General features: G+C 39.9%; 1 protein-coding gene across 1 annotated transcript; it reads right to left on the reverse strand.

The window, feature by feature from the left end:
• Positions 1-5188: 5188 nt before the first annotated feature.
• Positions 5189-8510, reverse strand: LOC110730772. The gene is made up of 4 exons (XM_021910595.1): positions 7260-8510; positions 6531-7025; positions 5280-6350; positions 5189-5197 (listed from the first exon to the last, which is right to left on the reverse strand). The coding sequence occupies exons 1-4, from the start codon at positions 8508-8510 to the stop codon at positions 5189-5191; spliced, it is 2826 nt and encodes a 941-aa protein (XP_021766287.1).
• Between the last annotated feature and the right edge of the window lie 12395 nt (positions 8511-20905).

Here is a 20905-nt window from a genome sequence, read left to right on the forward strand (position 1 = left end):
GTGCAGGAAGGTATATCTCGACGCTTTTACGTGTCAAAAATAAATTTTGACTTAAATAAGCGTCGAGGATACACGCGTACTATATCAAGCAGCTGACGCCCCTTACACTGTGTCGAGCTCACAGCGTCGCTAAATTACGCATTTTGTAGTAGTTCTATAATAGGGCAAATGATCCTATTACAAGCTAACGACTCAAACTCAAGTTCCTCTACGAACTTGAGACCCTGAGGAACAAGTCACCCAACTTGTTACTCTTCTCTTCTCTTTCTCTCTTCTCACTTCTCTGTTCTCACTTCTCTATTCTCTTCTCTTTCTCTCTTCTCTTTCTCATACACAAACATTCACTCGAATTTCCCCATTCCCCAAATTACAACTCGAAAAGTAAACAAACTCTAGTATAAGAACATTAAGAACACTCTAATGGACTTGTGTGGAATTGACACTTGACTCGATTTGAAGCTTGACAACTTATGTGAGCAAGGGTGAGTTTTTCCATCTGAAATCATGAACTATTTATAGAGCAATAAACGTATTATAAAAACTTCTTTGTGCAGCAAATCCATCATGCCACTACTCATACCCACTAAGAAGATCATGTCCCTTGAATTAAGGAACCATGAACTCCTCAATGTGCAAAACCATGACTGAAGAAGAACATGGGAGAGTAGGCCGCAAGTTTTGGAAAACATGGGAGATTTTATTTTGTTAAATATATTTTCCGAAAATCAGAAAAAAGAATAAAATAAAATCTTTTTTAATTTGAGAAAAAGATAAACGTTTAAACTAAAACAGTTTTCCTAAAAACTAGCATGCACAATATTTTATCCTAAGACCAATTCCACACAGATTTTTCGAGTGCAAATTAATATCTTATACTTACATCAATCCTAAAATATAAAAATATATTTAGTCTTTATGTTCTCTGATGAAGCTTCTACTCCGAGGCTTCTGTTCCTTGAGAGGAACTTCTCTTCTCTGATGAGGCTTCTTCTCTGAAGCTTCTGTTCCCAGAGGGAACCTTCTCTTCTCTAGTCTTCATTTCTGAAGCACCAGTTCCTGTGAGGGAACTCTTCTATATGGCTAGCTCTACTTCTGGCCTTCTTGTTCCTCATGGTATTTTTACAAGACACTTCATTCTCCTAGTCTTTGTAATTGAGTACACACTTAAACAATCAAGCACTTATTAGTTTGTAAGTAACTGAGGTTGTGTCATCATCAAAATCATTAAGTCCAACAATATTCCCCCTTTTTGATGATGACAAACAAACCAAACTTACTTACAAGGAAACAGAGATAATCCGTTTTATTCCTAAAGAAAGGAAATGCAAAAACAAAATATAATGCAGAATGAAAACTAATGTTAAGGAAATAAAAACAATGCATAAATAAATAACTTTAAGGAAAAATTGAAAAACTTGAAAAAACTTGTATATACATTATACCTGCTTGTAGAGTGTAGGCAGCTTGTGAAGATATCGAGCAGAGACCATAGAATGATTAAGTTTTCCCCCTTTTCGCATTATAAAAAACTAACACACACATGTATAGTATACCATAACACAGCACCATCTAGTGGTTTAGTTTAATACAAGAAGCATGCATAGAGAGAAAATATTCACAAAGCATATAGGCAAAATAAACATAGATTATAAGCATCCAAAACCGATTTAAAACATCGACCAAATGTACCAAATTTGCAAGTTTGCCAAAAGAAATTAAAAAGTGCCCAAAATATTACAGACGGAAATAAAAATTGTTCCCAAAAGCAGATAAAATATAAGTTTAATCAACATAAAAAGGCTGCAGAGAAAGGTAGGTTAAGAAGAAATGCTCTGGTCATCATCAACAACAAGATCCTTCAGCTTCTTGTTGATTTGAGACACTATGTCCATCACAGTGGACTATCTCCCCTGTTATGAGCTCGTGACCAGTTCCTTCACATCAGCATCTAGAGTGAGCACACTCTTCTTCAATTCTTCCATCTTCACCTTTGACTGCTCTTGTTTCTTCAGCATATTCTGGAGCATCTCCTTCATCTCCTTCACATCTTCGCTGGGAACCTTAGGTGGGGAACTGAAAGCTGTAAAACCTGTACCTGTAGATGCATACTTTGCCCGAAATAGGAGAGCTTGTGACTTTATGCAAATCCTCTTGCACCCCTGAGATATCAATGCAAATGGGGGCAAAGGTCTCCTTTTTCTTCATCAACCTCAAGCTCTTCCTTTTCTTCCTTCTCCCTGTCTCAATCACTTCCTCAACCACCTTTTTCTCTTCCTCCTCCTGAATTTCCTGAACCACTCCCTCTATTATCCCAGTAGCTCTCTCTTCTTCCCCCTCAGCTATGTCACCTACTTCCTTTGGCCTTTTATCCTTTTCCTCCAGCACAACCTCAAAACATCCATCTAGAACCTTCATCTTATGGTTTTCAAGGAAAATAGGCTGCATGTACTCGGTGTTTTTGAGGGCAGGGGTTCTTTATCAACAAAGGAAATGCCAAAGCTTTCAAAGACATAGGTGAGAAGATTACCATATCCCACCTTCCAACCTTTTGGAACACAGTGGGAGAGGTGTTGGACCATGATAGAGGGAAAGTTGATTGGGATCTTTTTGGCTAGGCAGTAAATGAGAACAGAGTCAAGCCCGTTGGCACTGTCTCTCTTTTGGGTGCGAGGGATAATATCATTGAAAACAAACTTTAGCAGAATTTTGTCAAGAGGGGTTAGGTCATTGTGATTTATGTAGGTTTCCTCCGGGTCTCCACCTAGAAACTCTACTATCTCATCAATATTTTCATCAGGAAAAGGGTTCCTTATCACATTACTTTTAAAATACAAGTCATATCCAATATTAGGAACATCAAACAACTCAGCCAAGTACTCGCACCAAACTCAATTTATTTTTCATACACACAGCAACGAATAACACCTTTAGAGTATTTGAAACTTTTGCAAAAATCCCTCATAGCATCAACATACATACTCCGATTAAAGCATTCACTCAACAAATTCACCCAATTTTGAGCCTCAATTAAATCAAGCAGTTCATACAACTTAACAGACTTACACCGAGGAAGATAAATAGCCAAACCTGTCACAAAGTGATCACTAATCTTTTCTTGCCTTTTCATGGTTGCTGGCTTGTCTTGGTAATTGACCCCTAGTTCCGGAGCGCTTTGTTCTTCTTCTTGCATGTCATCAGACTTCCTTTTTCGAGAAGACTGAGATTCGGTGGTTGAATCCACTTTTGGAGGCTCTTGGTCTTCAATGGGAGTAATTTCCGGTGGGATTTCCATGGTAATGTCTGGAATTGGGTTTGTGTTTAAGTCGGCTTCAATTTGGGTTTTTGGAGAGTTAGACATTGGAGAGTAATTTTGATAGGAGTGATGAGAGAGAAGGTAATTTTTGTGTGGTGTAAATTTTTGTGAGGTTGACATCTTTAATGGTGGAGGTAAATTGGTGAAGTGAGGTGTCGCTTGGGAGGTGAGGTGAATTTAGTTGATTTGACACTCATATTTATTGCTTAGGGAAACGCAAACCGTGTTTCAAGAGAGTAATGTAAGTGGGATACTTTTTGAACAAAAGATAATGATGAATTTAGATGTATTCATCCGATTTTTTGTGTTTAGATAAAAAAGAATTTGGAATTTTGAAAGATATATAAACACAACAATTTTATCTCTTCAATTTTATCAGTAAAGAACACTTGCAAATACAACTTGATACATGGAACAAATCAACAAGGCTCATGCAACCAATTTTGGACTTTCCATATTCTATGACTTTCAAATTTTACATGCCCTTAGTAAATATTACTCCTGCTCACAACCTGTCTTAACTATATAATTAAACAGATAACACTTGTGCACAGTATGCAACAGATTAAGCATGTCAGTTTGAGCTTCATACCTGAGGGAACTTGATACATTTTTCTCAGTATAACTTAATCATCCCAAGTTCCATTCTCATCTTCTCATGCCTTTCTCTATTCAAGGGTTTTGTTAAAATATCTGCAATTTGATTGTCAGTTTGGCAGAAATCTAATTTAATCAAACCCTTTTCAACATTATCCTTAAGGAAATGATGCCTTATATGAATATGCTTAACTCTTGAATGATGGACTGGATCTTTAGATATGCAAATTGCACTAGTGTTATCATAGTAGATAGTAATGCAATTAAATTTAATACCAAAGTCACGCAACTGTTGTTTAATCCAGAGGACTTGAAAGCAAAAAGCAGCTGCTGCTACATACTCATCCTCTGCAGTAGACAATGCAACAGTATTTTGTTTCTTGGAACCCCAAGAAACTAGACAAGAGCCAAGGAACTGAACCATACCTGAGGTGCTTTTCCTATTGACTAGGTGACCTGCATACTCAGAATCTGTGAATCCTCTAAGCATAAAGTCATCACTTCTAGGATAGAACAGACACAGGTCATCTGTTCTTTTGAGGTATATCAGAATTCTCTTAACAGTCGTTAGATGTGATTCTTTAGGATTAGACTGAAATCTAGCACACAATCCAAAACTAAAAGAAATGTCAGGCCTACTGGCTGTTAGATATAGCAATGAACCAATCATACCTCTGTAAGTAGTTTGATCCACACTTGTTCCTTGTGGATCCTCATCAAGTCTTGTTGTTGTTCCCATAGGTGTATGATTTGTCTTGGCATTCTCCATGTTGTACTTCTTCAGAAGTTCCTTGACATACTTCTGTTGGTGAATCATTATTCCTTCAGCTGTTTGCTTTATTTGAAGTCCAAGGAAGAAATTTAATTCACCCATCATGCTCATCTCAAATTCACTACCCATTAGCTCAGCAAAGTACTTGCACAAACTATTGTTAGTAGCACCAAATATAATATCATCTACATAGATCTCTACAACTAACAAATCAGTTCCTCGAGATTTAAGAAAAAGAGTTTTGTCTACTTTTCCTCTTTTGAAATCATTTTTCAGTAGGAACTTTGAAAGCCTTTCATACCAGGCTCTTGGAGCTTGTTTAAGCCTGTAAAGAGCTTTATCAAGCTTAAAAACATGATTTGGAAATTTAGGATTTTCGAAACCTGGAGGTTGTTCAACAAACACCTCCTCATTTAAGAAACCATTAAGAAAAACACATTTCACATCCATTTGATAGAGTTTGAAACCCATAAAAGAAGCAAAAGCTACTAGGATTCTAATAGCTTCTAATCTAGCTACAGGAGCAAAGGTTTCATCGAAATCAATACCTTCCTGTTGGTTGTAGCCCTTCACAACCAATCTAGCCTTGTTCCTCACTATGGTGCCATGTTCATCAAGCTTGTTCCTGAACATCCATTTGAGCCCAATTACTTTCTTTCCCTTAGGCTTTGGCTCAAGGTGCCAGACTTTGTTCCTTTCGAACTCATTGAGTTCCTCTTGCATGGCCACTATCCAATCAGCATCTCCCAAGGCTTCTTGATGATTTCTTGGCTCTAGAATGAACAGAAATGCATGGAATACGCAGTAGTTCCTCATTTGTGATGTTGTTTGAGTTCCTTTTCCTACATCACTGATAATTAGATCAGTTGGATGGGAACCTTGATACTTGAATGGCCTGGGTTGAAATTCCCTTGCTGGAACTCCAATTTGAGGAGCTTCTGGTTCTGTTCCTTCTGCTTCTTCTGCTTGTTCCTCATTCACCTGTTCATTTGGTTGAGGAACCTCTCCATTTTCTTGATGTTCCTCTTCTAGAGCAGGCTGCTTTTCCTTGGTTTGCTTTTGAGTCTCTTCTTCATCCCTGTCTCTTATCAATCCAATTTCAAAATCATTATCATCTTCTTGTTCCTGCACACTCACAAATTGGTTAACTTCATCAAAGATTATATGAATGCTTTCCTCAACACACATTGAGCTTTTATTGTAAACTCTATAAGCTTTGCTATCAATGGCATATCCTAGAAATATGGCCTCTTCACTTCTTTCATCAAATTTCCCTAGGTTTTTCTTACCATTGTTATGTACAAAGCACTTACAACCAAAGGCTCTAAGATGAGATATGTTTGGCTTCCTTCCCCTGAATAGTTCATAGGGAGTCTTGTTGATGATACTTCTGATTGTTACCCGGTTAAGGATGTAACATGCTGTATTCACGGCTTCAGCCCAGAATTTCCTTGGCAATCCACTTGCAATGAACATCGTTCTAGCCATTTCCTCAAGGGTTCGATTATTTCTTTTTACAACTCCATTTTGTTGGGGAGTCCTTGGAGCTGAGAAGTTATGATTCATGCCATTTTCCCTGCAAAACTCATCGAATCTTGAGTTCTCAAATTCAGTTCCGTGATCTGATCTGAGATGGACTATGGAGTGACCACTGATTTTCTGTATTTTCTTGGCAAAAGCAACAAACTCGTTAAAAGTTTCATCTTTACTAGCAAGAAAAATAACCTAAGTGAATCTAGAATAATCATCAACAATAACCAAAACATATTTCTTGCCATTCCTGCTTTGAGTTCTCATGGGACCACACAAATCCATATGGATTAATTCCAAAGGCTTTGTAGTGCTTACCATTTTCTTCAATTTAAAAGATGAGCGAACATGCTTGCCTTTCACACATGCATCACAAACTTTGTTCTGTAGGAACTTGATAATAGGAAGTCCTACAACCAAGTTCCTTGACCTCAACTTGTCCAGTAATGAAAATCTAGCATGTCCAAAACGTTTATGCCATAGCAGGGGATCATCTTCAACAACACTCAGACATGTAAGGCTGTTCCTTGGGATTAAGTTGAGGTCAACTGTATAAGTGTTCCCTCTTCTTGTACCTTCTAGAACAACCTTTCCTGACTTGTTGTTGATGATGTTGCAAGAATCAGAAGTAAAACTTACAGAGTTTCCTTTATCACAGAATTGTGATATACTGAGCAAATTGTGCATTAAGCCCTCGACCAGGAACACATTATCAATGGAATGAGATTTAGATTTTCCAATTTTGCCTTTTCCAATGATCTTGCCCTTCTTATTATCCCCAAAGGTTATTGTTCCTCCATTTTGATTTATCACCTGTCATGTGCTTTGAACAACCGCTGTCGAGATACCACGAGTTGTTCCCCCTCACTAGGACCTGCAAGAAAACTAAGCATTAGGATCAGGAACCCAGGTTTCCTTGGGTTCCTTAGACGTGGATGCAATATTAGTTTTCTTGACCCACACTTATTTTACATTTCTTTTATCAGCTTCTTCTCTTATCCTACACTGTCCATAGAGATGTCCAGTCTTACCACAAAAAGTGCATACCTTCATGCTAGGAAGCTCAACATATTTCCTTTGCTTACCTCTCCTCTTGGTCATATAACCAAGGCCTTCAGTTCTTTTTCCTTGAGCTTCAGCTATCCACTTAGGTATGACTTTTGGGTCAATACTTCTATCCTTTCTAGCATTCAATTCCGATTCAAGTTGATCCTTTTGGGTTTTTAAAGTAGAAAGCTCATTTTTCAAATTTTCAAAATCAACATTGAATTTAAGCAACTGATCGCTTGAGGAATTGCTAGAACTGATATCAGAATTTATGAGCTTATATTGAGTTAGTTCAACATTCAGAAGAATACTTTCATTCTTAATTCTATCAGCTATCTCAGTTATGTGTTTGTATTTAAAATCAAGTTCTCTTAGTTTGCTTTGAGACTTGGCATAGGCTGTTTCCAACCAAGCACCATGTTCTTTGCAAACCTTAAGAGCTTTTTCACATTTATTCAACTTCACACATGTATCTCTAAAGAATTCTTCTTCTTCTAGACATATATCTATCAAGACATCTTTAGAGAGAGTTTTGAGCTGTTTAGGATCAAGAAATACCTCTTTCTGGAGTTCCTCAAGGTAAGCCTTTTCATCATCTGATTTGGCCATCAAACAAAGATTGGCTGTCTCCTCTTCTGGTTGATCTTCATCTTCTTCTTCACTTTCTGAGTCTCCCCAGGCTGCTATCATGGCCTTCCTCATGTCTGAGTTTTGATAGTTTGCTTTGCTGAATTTTTCTCTTCCCTGTTCCTTAGCCTTTCCTTTCCCTTTATCATTTTCCCAAAGGGGACAGCCTCTGATAAAGTGATCTGGAGATCCACACTTGTGGAAGCTGTAGTCAGGCTTTGGATTTGAGGTCTTTTTCTCGAAGTTCCTTGAGGTTTGGCTTTTCTTGAACATCTTTTTGAATCTTCGCACAATTAGGGCAGCCTCATCCTCGTCCACTTCTGAGTCTTCCTCCTCATCGGCCTTAAGAGACAATCCCTTGTTCCTCATGGGTTCATTGTTGACTTCAAGGTGTAGTTCATGAGTCATGAGAGAACCTGCTAGTTGTTTAATATTGAACTTTGTAAAGTCCTTCGTTTCCTGAAGGGCTGTCACCTTAGCTCTCCATCTCTCATCTTGTGGAAGACTTCTAAGAACCTTCCTAACCTGCTCATCTGTAGGAATCTGTCTACCAAGGGAAACCAACTCATTTATGATGTTAGTAAAGCAACTTAGCATCTCTTGAATGGTTTCCTTAGGCTGCATTTCAAATCTTTCATACTTAGACATAAGTAGATCGATTTTTGAGCGTTTAACCTCATTAGTTCATTCATGAGTAATCTGCAGCAAATCCCAGATTTCCTTAGCGTTCTTGCACCCCGTAACATGATTGTGTTTGTGAGGTCCAAGTCCACAGTGGAGCAATATCACAACCATAGCATTTATTTCCATTTTATCAAAGTCCTCTTTTTCATATTCAGATATAGGCTTAGGGATTACCTCGTCCTGAGCATTTTTTTCGGTGACTTCGAAATCACCAACCTCGATGACCCTCTAGACTTGGTAGTTCTCTGCCTTGATAAAGATCTCCATGCGGTTCTTCCAGTAAGTATAGAACTTGTCGTTGAACATAGGAGGCCTCTGAGTTGAGTATCCTTCCTCGAGCTTTTCATGAGTATTCATTTTCTCCAAGACCTTTCTTTTTCAGGGTTTCCTGATTTTCCTAGAAGTTAGGCTCTAATACCAATTGCTGTTTTAAAGAATACTACAAGAAGGGGGGGTTGAATTTTAGTATGAGAGATTAGCCAAACTTTTTGCGGAATTAAAATTAAGTTAGCTAAAGGAACTGAAAGATTAACTAAAGGAACTAAAGAATGCAAGAGAGATTTTACGTGGAAAACTCCTTGGCCCTAACAAGGAGAAAAACCACGACCACTTGGGATTTTAGGAAAAGAATCTTCACTATAATAGGGCAAATGATCCTATTACAAGCTAACGACTTAAACTCAAGTTCCTCTACGAACTTGAGACCCTGAGGAACAAGTCACCCAACTTGTTACTCTTCTCTTCTCTTTCTCTCTTCTCACTTCTCTGTTCTCTTCTCTTTCTCTTCTCTTTCTCTCTTCTTTTTCTCATACACAAACATTCACTCGAACTTCCCCATTCCCCAAATTACAACTCGAAAAGTAAACAAACTCTAGTATAAGAACATTAAGAACACTCTAATGGACTTGTGTGGAATTGACACTTGACTCGATTTGAAGCTTGACAACTTATGTGAGCAAGGGTGAGTTTTTCCATCTGAAATCATGAACTATTTATAGAGCAATAAACGTATTATAAAAACTTCTTTGTGCAGCAAATCCATCATGCCACTACTCATACCCACTAAGAAGATCATGTCCCTTGAATTAAGGAACCATGAACTCCTCAATGTGCAAAACCATGACTGAAGAAGAACATGGGAGAGTAGGCCGCAAGTTTTGGAAAACATGGGAGATTTTATTTTGTTAAATATATTTTCCGAAAATCAGAAAAAAGAGTAAAATAAAATCTTTTTTAATTTGAGAAAAAGATAAACGTTTAAACTAAAACAGCTTTCCTAAAAACTAGCATGCACAATATTTTATCCTAAGACCAATTCCACACAGATTTTTCGAGTGCAAATTAATATCTTATACTTACATCAATCCTAAAATATAAAAATATATTTAGTCTTTATGTTCTCTGATGAAGCTTCTACTCCGAGGCTTCTGTTCCTTGAGAGGAACTTCTCTTCTCTGATGAGGCTTCTTCTCTGAAGCTTCTGTTCCCAGAGGGAACCTTCTCTTCTCTAGTCTTCATTTCTGAAGCACCAGTTCCTGTGAGGGAACTCTTCTATATGGCTAACTCTACTTCTGGCCTTCTTGTTCCTCATGGTATTTTTACAAGACACTTCATTCTCCTAGTCTTTGTAATTGAGTACACACTTAAACAATCAAGCACTTATTAGTTTGTAAGTAACTGAGGTTGTGTCATCATCAAAATCATTAAGTCCAACACATCGGTTCAGTGGCACCGGTTCAAAGCGGTGCCCTTTTGATTTTTGGCACCGGGTTAAGCTGAACCGGTGCCTTTTCAATTAGTAGAAAATTGCGCCCAATTTTAGGCCAGTTTATGACATCGGTTTGGCCTGAACCGGTGCCTTTATGGGGATGCCTTTTTGTATTTTTCTACTAGTGTTTTACTCAATATTTAGGGACCTAGGGTTTCTATGTTGGTTAATTTAAGTGAATATAATTAATCATCACAACATTCGAAATCCTAAACATGCATCTAACATATAAAACATATATATATATATATATATATATATATTGAAAAACATAAATATAGATGCATTTGGCAACTAGCATGACCCCTTGAGATCTTCAAATCTTCAAAAGGTCTTCATTTGCAACTTCATGGCTACGACTTCCAAGAAACTCCATCTTTAAGATTTGACCATAATTAAATGCAACTACTAGTATCTACGATTAGGACTAATCTAAATATTAAGGTACAAAAATACTCAACGGTACGCAGACCGTATTTAGATTTACAAAAATACATCACGGATCGCAGTCCGTATTTTCTATCCTAATTGGGCCCCAGTAGTTTCCATTTCATAAAACCTGTGAGAGAATATACATTCCATTCATCCATTCACTATTTGTGAATGACCCATGCATTTTACAATCGTAAACAAGTAACAATGCAAATAAAACACGTGTAAAGTAGTAACTAATCTAGGTGGTTAATCCAATTAACACGCCTAATTAAAACTAGTCAAAGTTGTTTTAACCGGTTATGTAAATAAGCACAATTTAATATTTGAATCTCCCACTAAATTCTGCATCCAAATTAATTAATCCAATTAATTAAGCCGGTAATTCCCAAAAATTTGTCAATATATTTTGCCAATGCCGCTCAAAACCGAGGCCTAGCCTCCAAAAATTTATTAAAATAATTGAAACAACGATTAATAAAATAATTAAAACGACAATTTTTAAGCTAACGTAGTCCAAAGTGTCTAAGTGCCTAGCACTAAGACACGAAGTGCTCACATTTTGCACAACCGTTAGATGCTCAATGAACGTGGGAGTGGGCCCGATGTCGCTAAGGTTACACCGCCCACATCAGCGAATTTTCACACATCAAAAACTTGGCCTTCGATAGCCATATTGAACGAATTCATTGCACTACATTGCTTCGCGAGCAACGTCTACGCATACCCCTAATTACATAATACATGCACCAAGTTTAAACGATGCACCATGTGCTCGTGCCCTGCATCACCGCTCCCACAGCAACCCCAATTGCACGCAACATAGCACACACGTACGCACATGGCAGTGTGCTGCTGTGTTGCGCTGCTGCTGCTTGCGGCCGCGCGCACTTGCCACACAATGGCTGCACGCATAGGGCATGGCAGCCACATGCGGGCTGCTATGCAGCCCGGCTAGCCAAGGGTGTTCATGCCTTGTTTTACGTACCATTAGCCTCGGGATTTGATCCCCCCAAAAAGAAATTTGCGTGACTTTCGAAATTAATTCTAAATTAATTTTAGAACTAATTTTAATGAGCAAAATTAAAATTTAAATAAGTCTAACTCAAATAAAATTTTTAAAGTGCATGCAACCAAAATAATTCCCAAGCACCATTCTTTAATTAAATTGGTTTAACTTGGTGCAATAAAATAATAGGGCAAATACTCACTATTAATTTAATTAATTTAAATTAACTTTGAGTTTTGACAAAATATGAGAAAGTTGGAAAAATTAACATAAACTCAATAAAGATTCCAACTTTAATACTTGTGAATCCTTGAAAAATTATATCTTCTAATATGAAGATAAACAATTTTTCTATCACAAAGTTTCAAACATTATGATTCCAATCAACTAAAAAATGATTAAATCAATAAAGTTTAACAAAAATTCATGGAATTTAGTAATATAAAGTTTCAATCACTTTACATAATTAAAGATTGAATCTTTAATACTTGGAAGCCTCAAAGAACAACAATTTTACACTTAATGCAATTAGTTTGCAATTATGTGAAAAATAAAACCAAGCATTCAAGCACAAATTACTACAAAGTAACCATGCTTAAAGAGGTTTAAAATTGCATATAAAATATGTATTGAACCAATTACATAACCACCATAAATATGCAATTAATTTTAAAGGTTAGAAAGACTTAATTTTTTTTCGTAAAAACGAAAAAATCCTCGAAAATAGCATTTCTGGTCGTTTTTTGGCTAAAAACCGCATGCTGGAAGGGTAAAACCATTTCCAGAACACATTTTCCACCCAAAATTCACTTTTTGAGTTGAAATCTGGGTATGGGGCTGAAGGTAGCTTAAATACGAGGTTAAAATAGATAATACAAGCTACTAATCTAATTACCAACTTAAACCAGAAAAATTAGGGATTTGTTAAACATCGCCCACAAATTACTACATAAAGCCCACAAAATTCACTTGGTTTGACAATATTGCCCTTGACCTTAAAAAAAACACTCACACTCTCATTGCTCATCTTCTTTCAACCTCTCTTAAAAAAAAAATAATTCAAACAACGGCAATGTCGAGGCGGCAAGGCAAGGAATTGGCGGCGGCGGCGGAGGGAAGGAGGTCCCAAGGAGGCAAGGTACAATTTGTAAAAAAAAAAAAAAAAAAGGAAAAACCGCCGTGACGGAGGTGGGGCGCCCTGGCTGGACGCCCAGCAAGCGGTGGTGGCGCCAGCTGCAGACGCCGCCACCAGTAGGCTGGCGCCTGGGCTGGACGCCATAGCCACGGTTGTGGCGTTTATTCAAGGCGCCGCAGCCGTGGCTGTGGCGTCCAGCCCAGGCGCCAGCCCAATGGTGGCGGCGTCTGCAGCTAGCGCCACCACCGCTGGCTGGGCGTCCAGCCAAGGCGCCCCCCCCATTTTTTTTTTTTATATTTGTTTTAAAATATTGTTGTTTTTTTTTTTTTTTTGTGTAATATATTTTTGAATTGTTTTTATATTTTGTTGTTTATTTTTATAAATTTTTTCAATTTTGTTGTATTTTTTCTATGTTTATATTTTGTTAACAATTATTTGTATGTTTTTAGTTTATTTGATTTGGGAGTGGTAGCAATTTTTCGTATAAATTTTTGTATGTTTATATATTTTAAAATTTTGTGTAGAATTCACTGGGTCGTCATGGTGCTGGGAAGAATGTAGAGCTTCTTAGTAGAAGCTATTCAGTGGAGAGGTCGGGGCATAGACATGTCAGATATCGTGGTATTTCGGCCTCAGCTCGTAGAGAACGGATCCACCGTCGGGATGAGGATGACGATGACGATGATGATGCTGAGGAGGGTGACCAGGAGGAGGAGCAGGAGGAGGGCGCAGATGAGGATGAGGATGTGGACGATGGCAGTGGACCGTATGATGATTACGGTCCATTCAGTCAGAGGGTTGATGACATGTACGAGACACATATGGTGGAGGTGCGTAAGGGTAGGGGTGGTAGGTTTGTTAGTAGATCTGGCACATCATCTGCGTCCACTGTATCTGGGGCAAGCAGGAAACGGTCGAGGGACGGTAATGATTCTTGGGTTGTTAGGAGTGAGGTGCCCGGTGGGCCTGTTGACGGGAGTGTGATTCCTAGCTTTCTAGGACACATAGCTGCCCGTATTTGGGAGGACTAGGAGAGGCCTTCAGTTACGGGGTTGTTGAAATGTCATACCCGGGAAAAGACTTGTAGCTTTTTGCGTACATGGGCTGAGGCTTGGCCGGCGGAGAGCGAGATGTTCGAGCGACTGGAGGGCACTGGGGTGAATCACGTTCCTGCCACCATGCACGATAAGATTGACAGTACGCTGATCACGGCTTTTATTGAGCGATGGCAGCCGGATACAAACTCTTTCCACCTCCCGTTCGGTGAGATGACGATCATGTTACATGACGTCGAGGCCATACTGGGGATTCGTGTTGAGGGTAAACGACTTTGTGCTGTGGCTGATGCGGATCAGGCAGATTTGTTGGCGGAGTTGTTGGCGGTGGACAGGGCTGCACTGTACACCGAGGCGCTAGGTGTTTGGGAACACGGAGGTGTGAAGATCGCATCCGTGTTGCAGCAGAGCGTCATCCAAGTCATCCTGGTACACATGACGATAAACATTTCGGTTACAGGCAATTTTGCTGTACATCAACTGACGCACCAAACCGTAGTTGTCTTCGCCCATTTGAAAAACATCAGCCACGACCCGGAATCCGCAGTTACCATCTCCGACTACATCATTCCACCCTTCCAAGTACGGCATGATGATCGCAGGTATCCTTTCCTTGTACGGAAACTGATCAACATCGTTTCTTCCTATTCACCATATAATTATAGACAGTTAAGAAGGCAGGAGTAACACTTTAAAACTATGTGCAATGTAAACAACCAAAACGTACCAGTTCTCAGGGGCATATTCACAGACGATGAAGATTGACTACGACTAGATGACGATGTCCGACCACGAGCACGACCACGACCAAGACCACGGATATACTCAAACGCACTCCTGTTCCGCCGTTGTCGACCTCGAGGACGGTCAACTCCTTCGGGTTCCTCATAATCTAAGGTAGACGTGTGGAACATGTCATGAAGTACATGAGTAGCGTCACGAATAATAGAAGGATGGCTGGAGGACACTCGGTCGTACATCGAACGAAACTGCTCCAACTCCTCCTGTTCACGGTCGGCCGTTTGAGTGTCTGCATGCTCACCAATAACAAGCGTCCTCCAGAATGAATGGACCTGATCAACATGTAACGACGCCCTTTCTTCTGTAATAACGCGGTGAATGGTGCATGCGCAAGGTAATCCATGAGTTACTGAAATAGCACACCCACACCGAGCATACACTTCGTCAGCCAAGTCCCTCATCCTGTTCAGCTCAGTGAGAATCAACCCCAAGCAGTAGTGCGACACACGACCATGGAGAATCTTAAATATAAAATGGCTATACATCGTACCATGTCGTCGTCTGGAGTCCTCTAGAGAGTTCCTGATGTCGTTCTTCTGAGTTTCAATTGACTTGTTAAGTCTAGCGAACAGTGTATCCAAAGCGGCGGTCGATGAATCAATCCAGTCCTTGGTAGCTCTATGAGCGCTCTCAACTCTACATGTTGTAGTGTTCCCAAAATTAAGTACCTGGTTTGTCCAATATTTGACAAACTTTTCCCTGTGAGGGACCCATTGCTGCATCACATAGTCCACCAGTGCCGGACACCACTGGTACGAATCCCTGAAGTTAGCCAATGCTCGCTCATACGCTTCCTCTGTGGTAGCCTGTAGGATCTTCCGCCACTTACCATTCACCAATCTCTCTGCCATTTCCAAATTCTTCTTGAAAAGGTTGTAGGCTTTCACTTTCACGCAGTTGTTGATGTGTCATGTGCACAATAAGTGGTTCGATTCGGGAAACAGCTCTGCTATGGGGGCAAAGAGACCTCCCTCACAGTCGCTGACGATGGCTGTTGGATGAACATTAGGCCCGATGTAGTTTCTCAGCTTCTCCAACACCCAATAATAACTTGGAGCCGTCTCATCCTTGATGATTGCATGACCAATCAGAAAGTTCTGGTTCGTTGGAGTCATCCCCATGATCTCAACCAGTGGGAACTTGTACTTGTTTGTCTTGTACGTTAAGTCGATCAAAATCACAAATGGCTAAGACTTGATCATATCAGCACAATCAGGATGCACAAGGAAAAGATGAGTCACCTCCGCTGTATCTTCATCAGAATCAAACCAGAACAGGTAACCACGTGATTGTGCCTGGTGTAGCAGTTGCTGTATAGGGTTCCTTCCCTCTGACCGTTCAAACCTGAGTTGCTGTCTGACGTTGTAGATGTGTCTTCGGTTTGGATGGACTTCTGGAAATTTCTCTAACACAGATGCTAATATTTTAGCAGGCTTGACTTGAGCATCACTCATTTCTTTCACAACTAGTTTCGCAGCAGGACTTAAGCTGCTTAGTTGTCGATGACCCTCTTCATATACTATCATCTCATGGTTGTGATACCCCCATTTAGAGTAACCAATCACTTCCCAACCGTCACGACTCCGTAGTTGTCGAACCTTTACTCTGAACTCACACCCACAACCTTTCCGCTTTGTATCAAACCGAGTGGTTGTACGAAAATCTCTTTCTTCTCTTTTGCGATAACGGTCACATCTCAAAATGCGATCCATTCTACCATCCCGTTGAGATTTATGAGTTACTACTACCAAGCAAAATCCACCTGCAATTGCAACCTGTTTTGCCCAATCAATCGCCTGTTGAGCTTCTTCGAATGGACCATCATGTCCAAATATCCCACTGTAATCATTTCCGTCTCCACCATATTCCTGCATCAATTATATATTACAATAAATACATTTAACGGATAATACATTTAATTTCTATATTTACACAGAATTAACACAAAAAAAAGCATAATTATATATAATCAAACTTAATTTTTATAAAAACCCAATTCGAATTTTCAAACTAAATTTAAAAATATACCATTTCGAATTTTCAAACTTAATTTTAAAAAAACCTATTTCGAATTTTCAAAATTAATTTAAAAAAAACCCCATTTCGAATTTTTTTAAAAAATCATTTTCGATTTTTTTTTTTAAAAAAAATTAAATAAAAAACAACAACAAAATCAAAAAAGAAAAAAAAAATTAATTTATAAGGGTGGCGTCTGCCAGGGCTGCCACAGCCACTGGACTGGCGCCTGGCAGGGCCGCCTCAGCCAGTAGAGTGGCGCCTGGCCAGGACGCCAGTATGGTGGTCTGGGCGTCTGGGCTGGACGCCACTCTGGTGGTTCTGGCGTCTGGCTTGGACGTCCAGGCTACGGATTGGGCGTCCATCCTAGGCGCCGGAGCCACTCCGACGGTAAACCGTGAATTTTAACGGTGACTTACCTCGTTTTCCGTCGAAGACGACGTACCTCCGGCGTCCCCCGCATCTCCGGCCTGCCCTCCGGTCTCCCCCGGCGAGCCAGTACGACACCACATTTTTTAAACCGAGATTATTTCAATTTTAGAAAATGGGCATAATGGTCACACCAAATCATATTTGTGGGCTTTATATGGTAATTTGCGGGCGATGTTTAGCGTTTCACAAAAATTAAGCCATAAAAATCACCTTGAAAAATATTATGATTTTAAAAATAAACGAACGTGGCTCCGATACCGCTGTTGGGGTTTGGTAACTCTAACTTACCGCGGAAACGACCCCGGCCCAAAGAACCACTCGCAATTAATGAAACCATAAAGCATAATTATAAAGCATAACAAATAAACATAAAGGATAGAATCGTAATTTACCTTTGACGCGTACTTCGCCCTCAAAGACGGGCTCTTACTTGAAAGCTTTTAGTCCCGCTCACACGAGAGCCTCCAACGGTATCCACCCACAAAGGACAAACACCGACTTTTTAGGTCCGCTACCTTGGAGTTAACAAGGTCCGACCAAAACCCGAGTGATTAAATGAGTTAAAAGGTTTTCACAATGGTGATGCCTTTTTCAACTCTCACTCAAGTGATTTTCCCAATACCCCAACTTGGGTATTTATAGAGAAACTTGAGAGTGAAAAAGCTCTCCCATCAATGTGGTAGAATTTGATTTTTCCATTTTATTTAAAAGCTAAAATAAAATAAATAATCAAACAAGTAATAAATCAACAAGTGGCAAGCTCATGAGAGAGATTAGGTGAGGACCATTTGAAGGAGGGGGGACCAAACTTGCTCCCTACTCCCTCTCCAAAAACCGCCACCTCAAGCCTCAAGCTACCCCTCACAATGCTTCGCATGGAATCACACTTGGGCACCAAGGCAACCCAAGGTAGGCTGCCATGTGAGGCTGCCAGCAGGCCCAGCACAAGCGTGCGAGCTGCTTGGCGCTGCTGGCCTAGCACGCCTAGCACTTGCTTGTGCGGGCTGCTTGGCACTGCTGGCCTAGCACGCCCAACACTTGCTTGTGCGGGCTACTTGGCGCACTCGGCCAGCAAGCCGCGCATCAATGATGCGGGGAGCTAGCTGAGTGCCTTGCACCTTGCGCGCGTTGGCCTAGCACAGCTAGCATGCTGTGCTAGCATTGGTGCGCTAGCACGCACCAGCCCGCCTAGGCTCGGCTTGGTGCGCATGCTAGCCACCATGCTATACCAAATGCCCTTAGCATTCGGTTTGCTCGGGGCATTCCGATGCTAGGGGTATTTTGGTCTTGTTGATTTATTTATTTTCGTGTCTCGTCTTTTATTATTTTGACTCGACTTCCGACGCTCGGTTTTGACGCTCTAAACTCGAATTTCCGACGTCTGAATATTTAATACTCAGGCGACGAATTAATTTCTTTCGAATTAATTCTTCGAGTCGGTTCGTACATTAATTATACATCAATATTACTGATCGGAAGCGGCCTCCACCCAGGCATTCCGATCACTTGACCTTGCTGAATATATTAGCTTTCTAATAATTCTGAACCCACTATCAGAATAATACACTTGTTCGAAGGACACCATTCCTTTCAATTGGCGTTGGAGTATTATTAGTATCACCTAAGGAAGAGCATGTTCCAATCTCCATAAAGCTAGATTTCGACATTACCAACAACGTTGCTGAGTACGAAGCATGCGTGGTAGGCCTTGAAACAACTTTGGCATTGGGAGTGAAGAAATTACGAATATTCGGGGACTCTTCATTTTTCATCAACCTGATTTCTAAAAGATGGAAAGTAAGGAGCGAAAGTCTATCCCCTTACCAGACTTATCTGGAAATTCTCACCAATCAGTTAGAAAAGGTAGAATACACATATCTACCTAGAGAGGAAAATCAATTTGCTGATGCCTTGGCAAGACTAGCCTCAATGGTTAGGATTCCTACGGAAATCAAGCAAATTCCTCTAACTATAGAAAAAAAGGCATAAACCGGCTTATATTCAAGCTATAGAAGATGATGAAGTGATCCAAGATGAAGAAGAAGAAGAACCGTGGTATACGGATATACTTAACTACGTCACTAAAGGAGAATACCCTCCTCATGCTGATAAAAGAGAAAAACGAGCATTAAGATTCTTGGCTTCCCAATACGTACTCATAGACAACGAATTACATAAAAAGGTACCTAAGGGTCGAGCTCTCTTATGTCTAGGGAAAAAGGATGCTCAAAGAGCTATGAAGATAGTCCACGAAGGCATTTGTGGAATTCATGTTAATGGCAAAATGATAGTCCAAAAGATAATACGAGAAGGATACTATTGGACTACCATGAATAGGGATTGTGATCAATATGTAAAAAGATGCCCTAGTAGCAATTGATTACTACACAAAGTGGATTGAAGCACAATCATATGCTAAACTCACTGCAAAACATGTAGCACTCTTTATCGAAAGGAATATTATTTGTTGATATGGAGTCCCACATGAAATGATAAGTGACAATGGAACTCACTTTCAAGCTGAGTGTGAAGAATTGTTACAAAAATATGGCATTCAACACCATCATTCTTCTCCTTATAGACCTTAAGCAAACGGAGCAGTTGAAGCAGCTAATAAAAATCTAAAGACTATCATCGAGAAAATGACAGAAAATTACAAGGATTGGCCTGAAAAACTCCATTTCGCACTTTGGGGTTATCACACGTCAATTCGCACATCAACAGGAAATACGCCATTCTCCTTGGTTTATGGAATGGATGTCGTACAACCTGTAGAGCTAGAGATACCATCTCTACGCATTGCACTAGAAAGTAAACTCGATGAAGTTGAATGGACTAGGGCGAGATATGAGGAGCTAATTCTACTTGATGAAAAACGACTAGAAGCTCTACATCATACTCAATGCTATCAAACTCGTATGGCTAGGAATTTTAAAAAGAAGGTCAATACAAGAAATATCAAAGTAGGAGACTTGTTATTAAAAACATTAAGGAAAAATGTTTTAGATCCAAGGGGCAAATTTAGGCCTAATTGGTCTGGACCCTATATTGTCAAAACAATCATATCAGGAGGTGCAACAAAATTAACTGATATTGATGGCAATGAGTTCTCGAACATGACAAACCTTGACCAACTTAAAAGTACTACCCATAATTACTTGAGTAGGATACTCAAGAGAGCTACGTTTGGCCTGATTCCTTAGGAAATGATACGTAGGCAACCCTTTACGGGTGCGGCCACTTTACTTTCTGCAAACCTCGTATCCCAGATTTAAAAATAAATTCGACATAAATTCGACGAAGCATCGGCGTCACAGAAAAAGATCCGTCGCCGGCCGATGAACCTTAGCACCAGACGACAACATCTGTTGTCTGACGCCAGATTGCCGCAGCCGGCGCCAGTCGTAAAGAAGCGGCGCCCAAAGTTATTAAAATCGGGGTTCTACTTTGAATCGGAAGGGGCTATCAGAATCGAATCGTAGAATTGTAAGATTCTACCGACATGCATAATCAAGACGTCCAGGCCCGGCCCTGAGGGTAGGCCCCGAGTGCGGGCCCACGCCAAAAGGGGGCCCACAAATAAAAAAAATTCAGCTTCTATACTAATTGAAATGTGCTTCGTACTTGTTTAAAAAAAAAAGGCAACTAGTTTTAAAAAGATAAGAAGATAATTATTGCCTTTTTTTT

This window comes from Chenopodium quinoa, unplaced genomic scaffold (genome assembly GCF_001683475.1).
Source record: "Chenopodium quinoa cultivar QQ74 unplaced genomic scaffold, ASM168347v1, whole genome shotgun sequence".
NCBI lineage: Eukaryota > Viridiplantae > Streptophyta > Magnoliopsida > Caryophyllales > Amaranthaceae > Chenopodium > Chenopodium quinoa.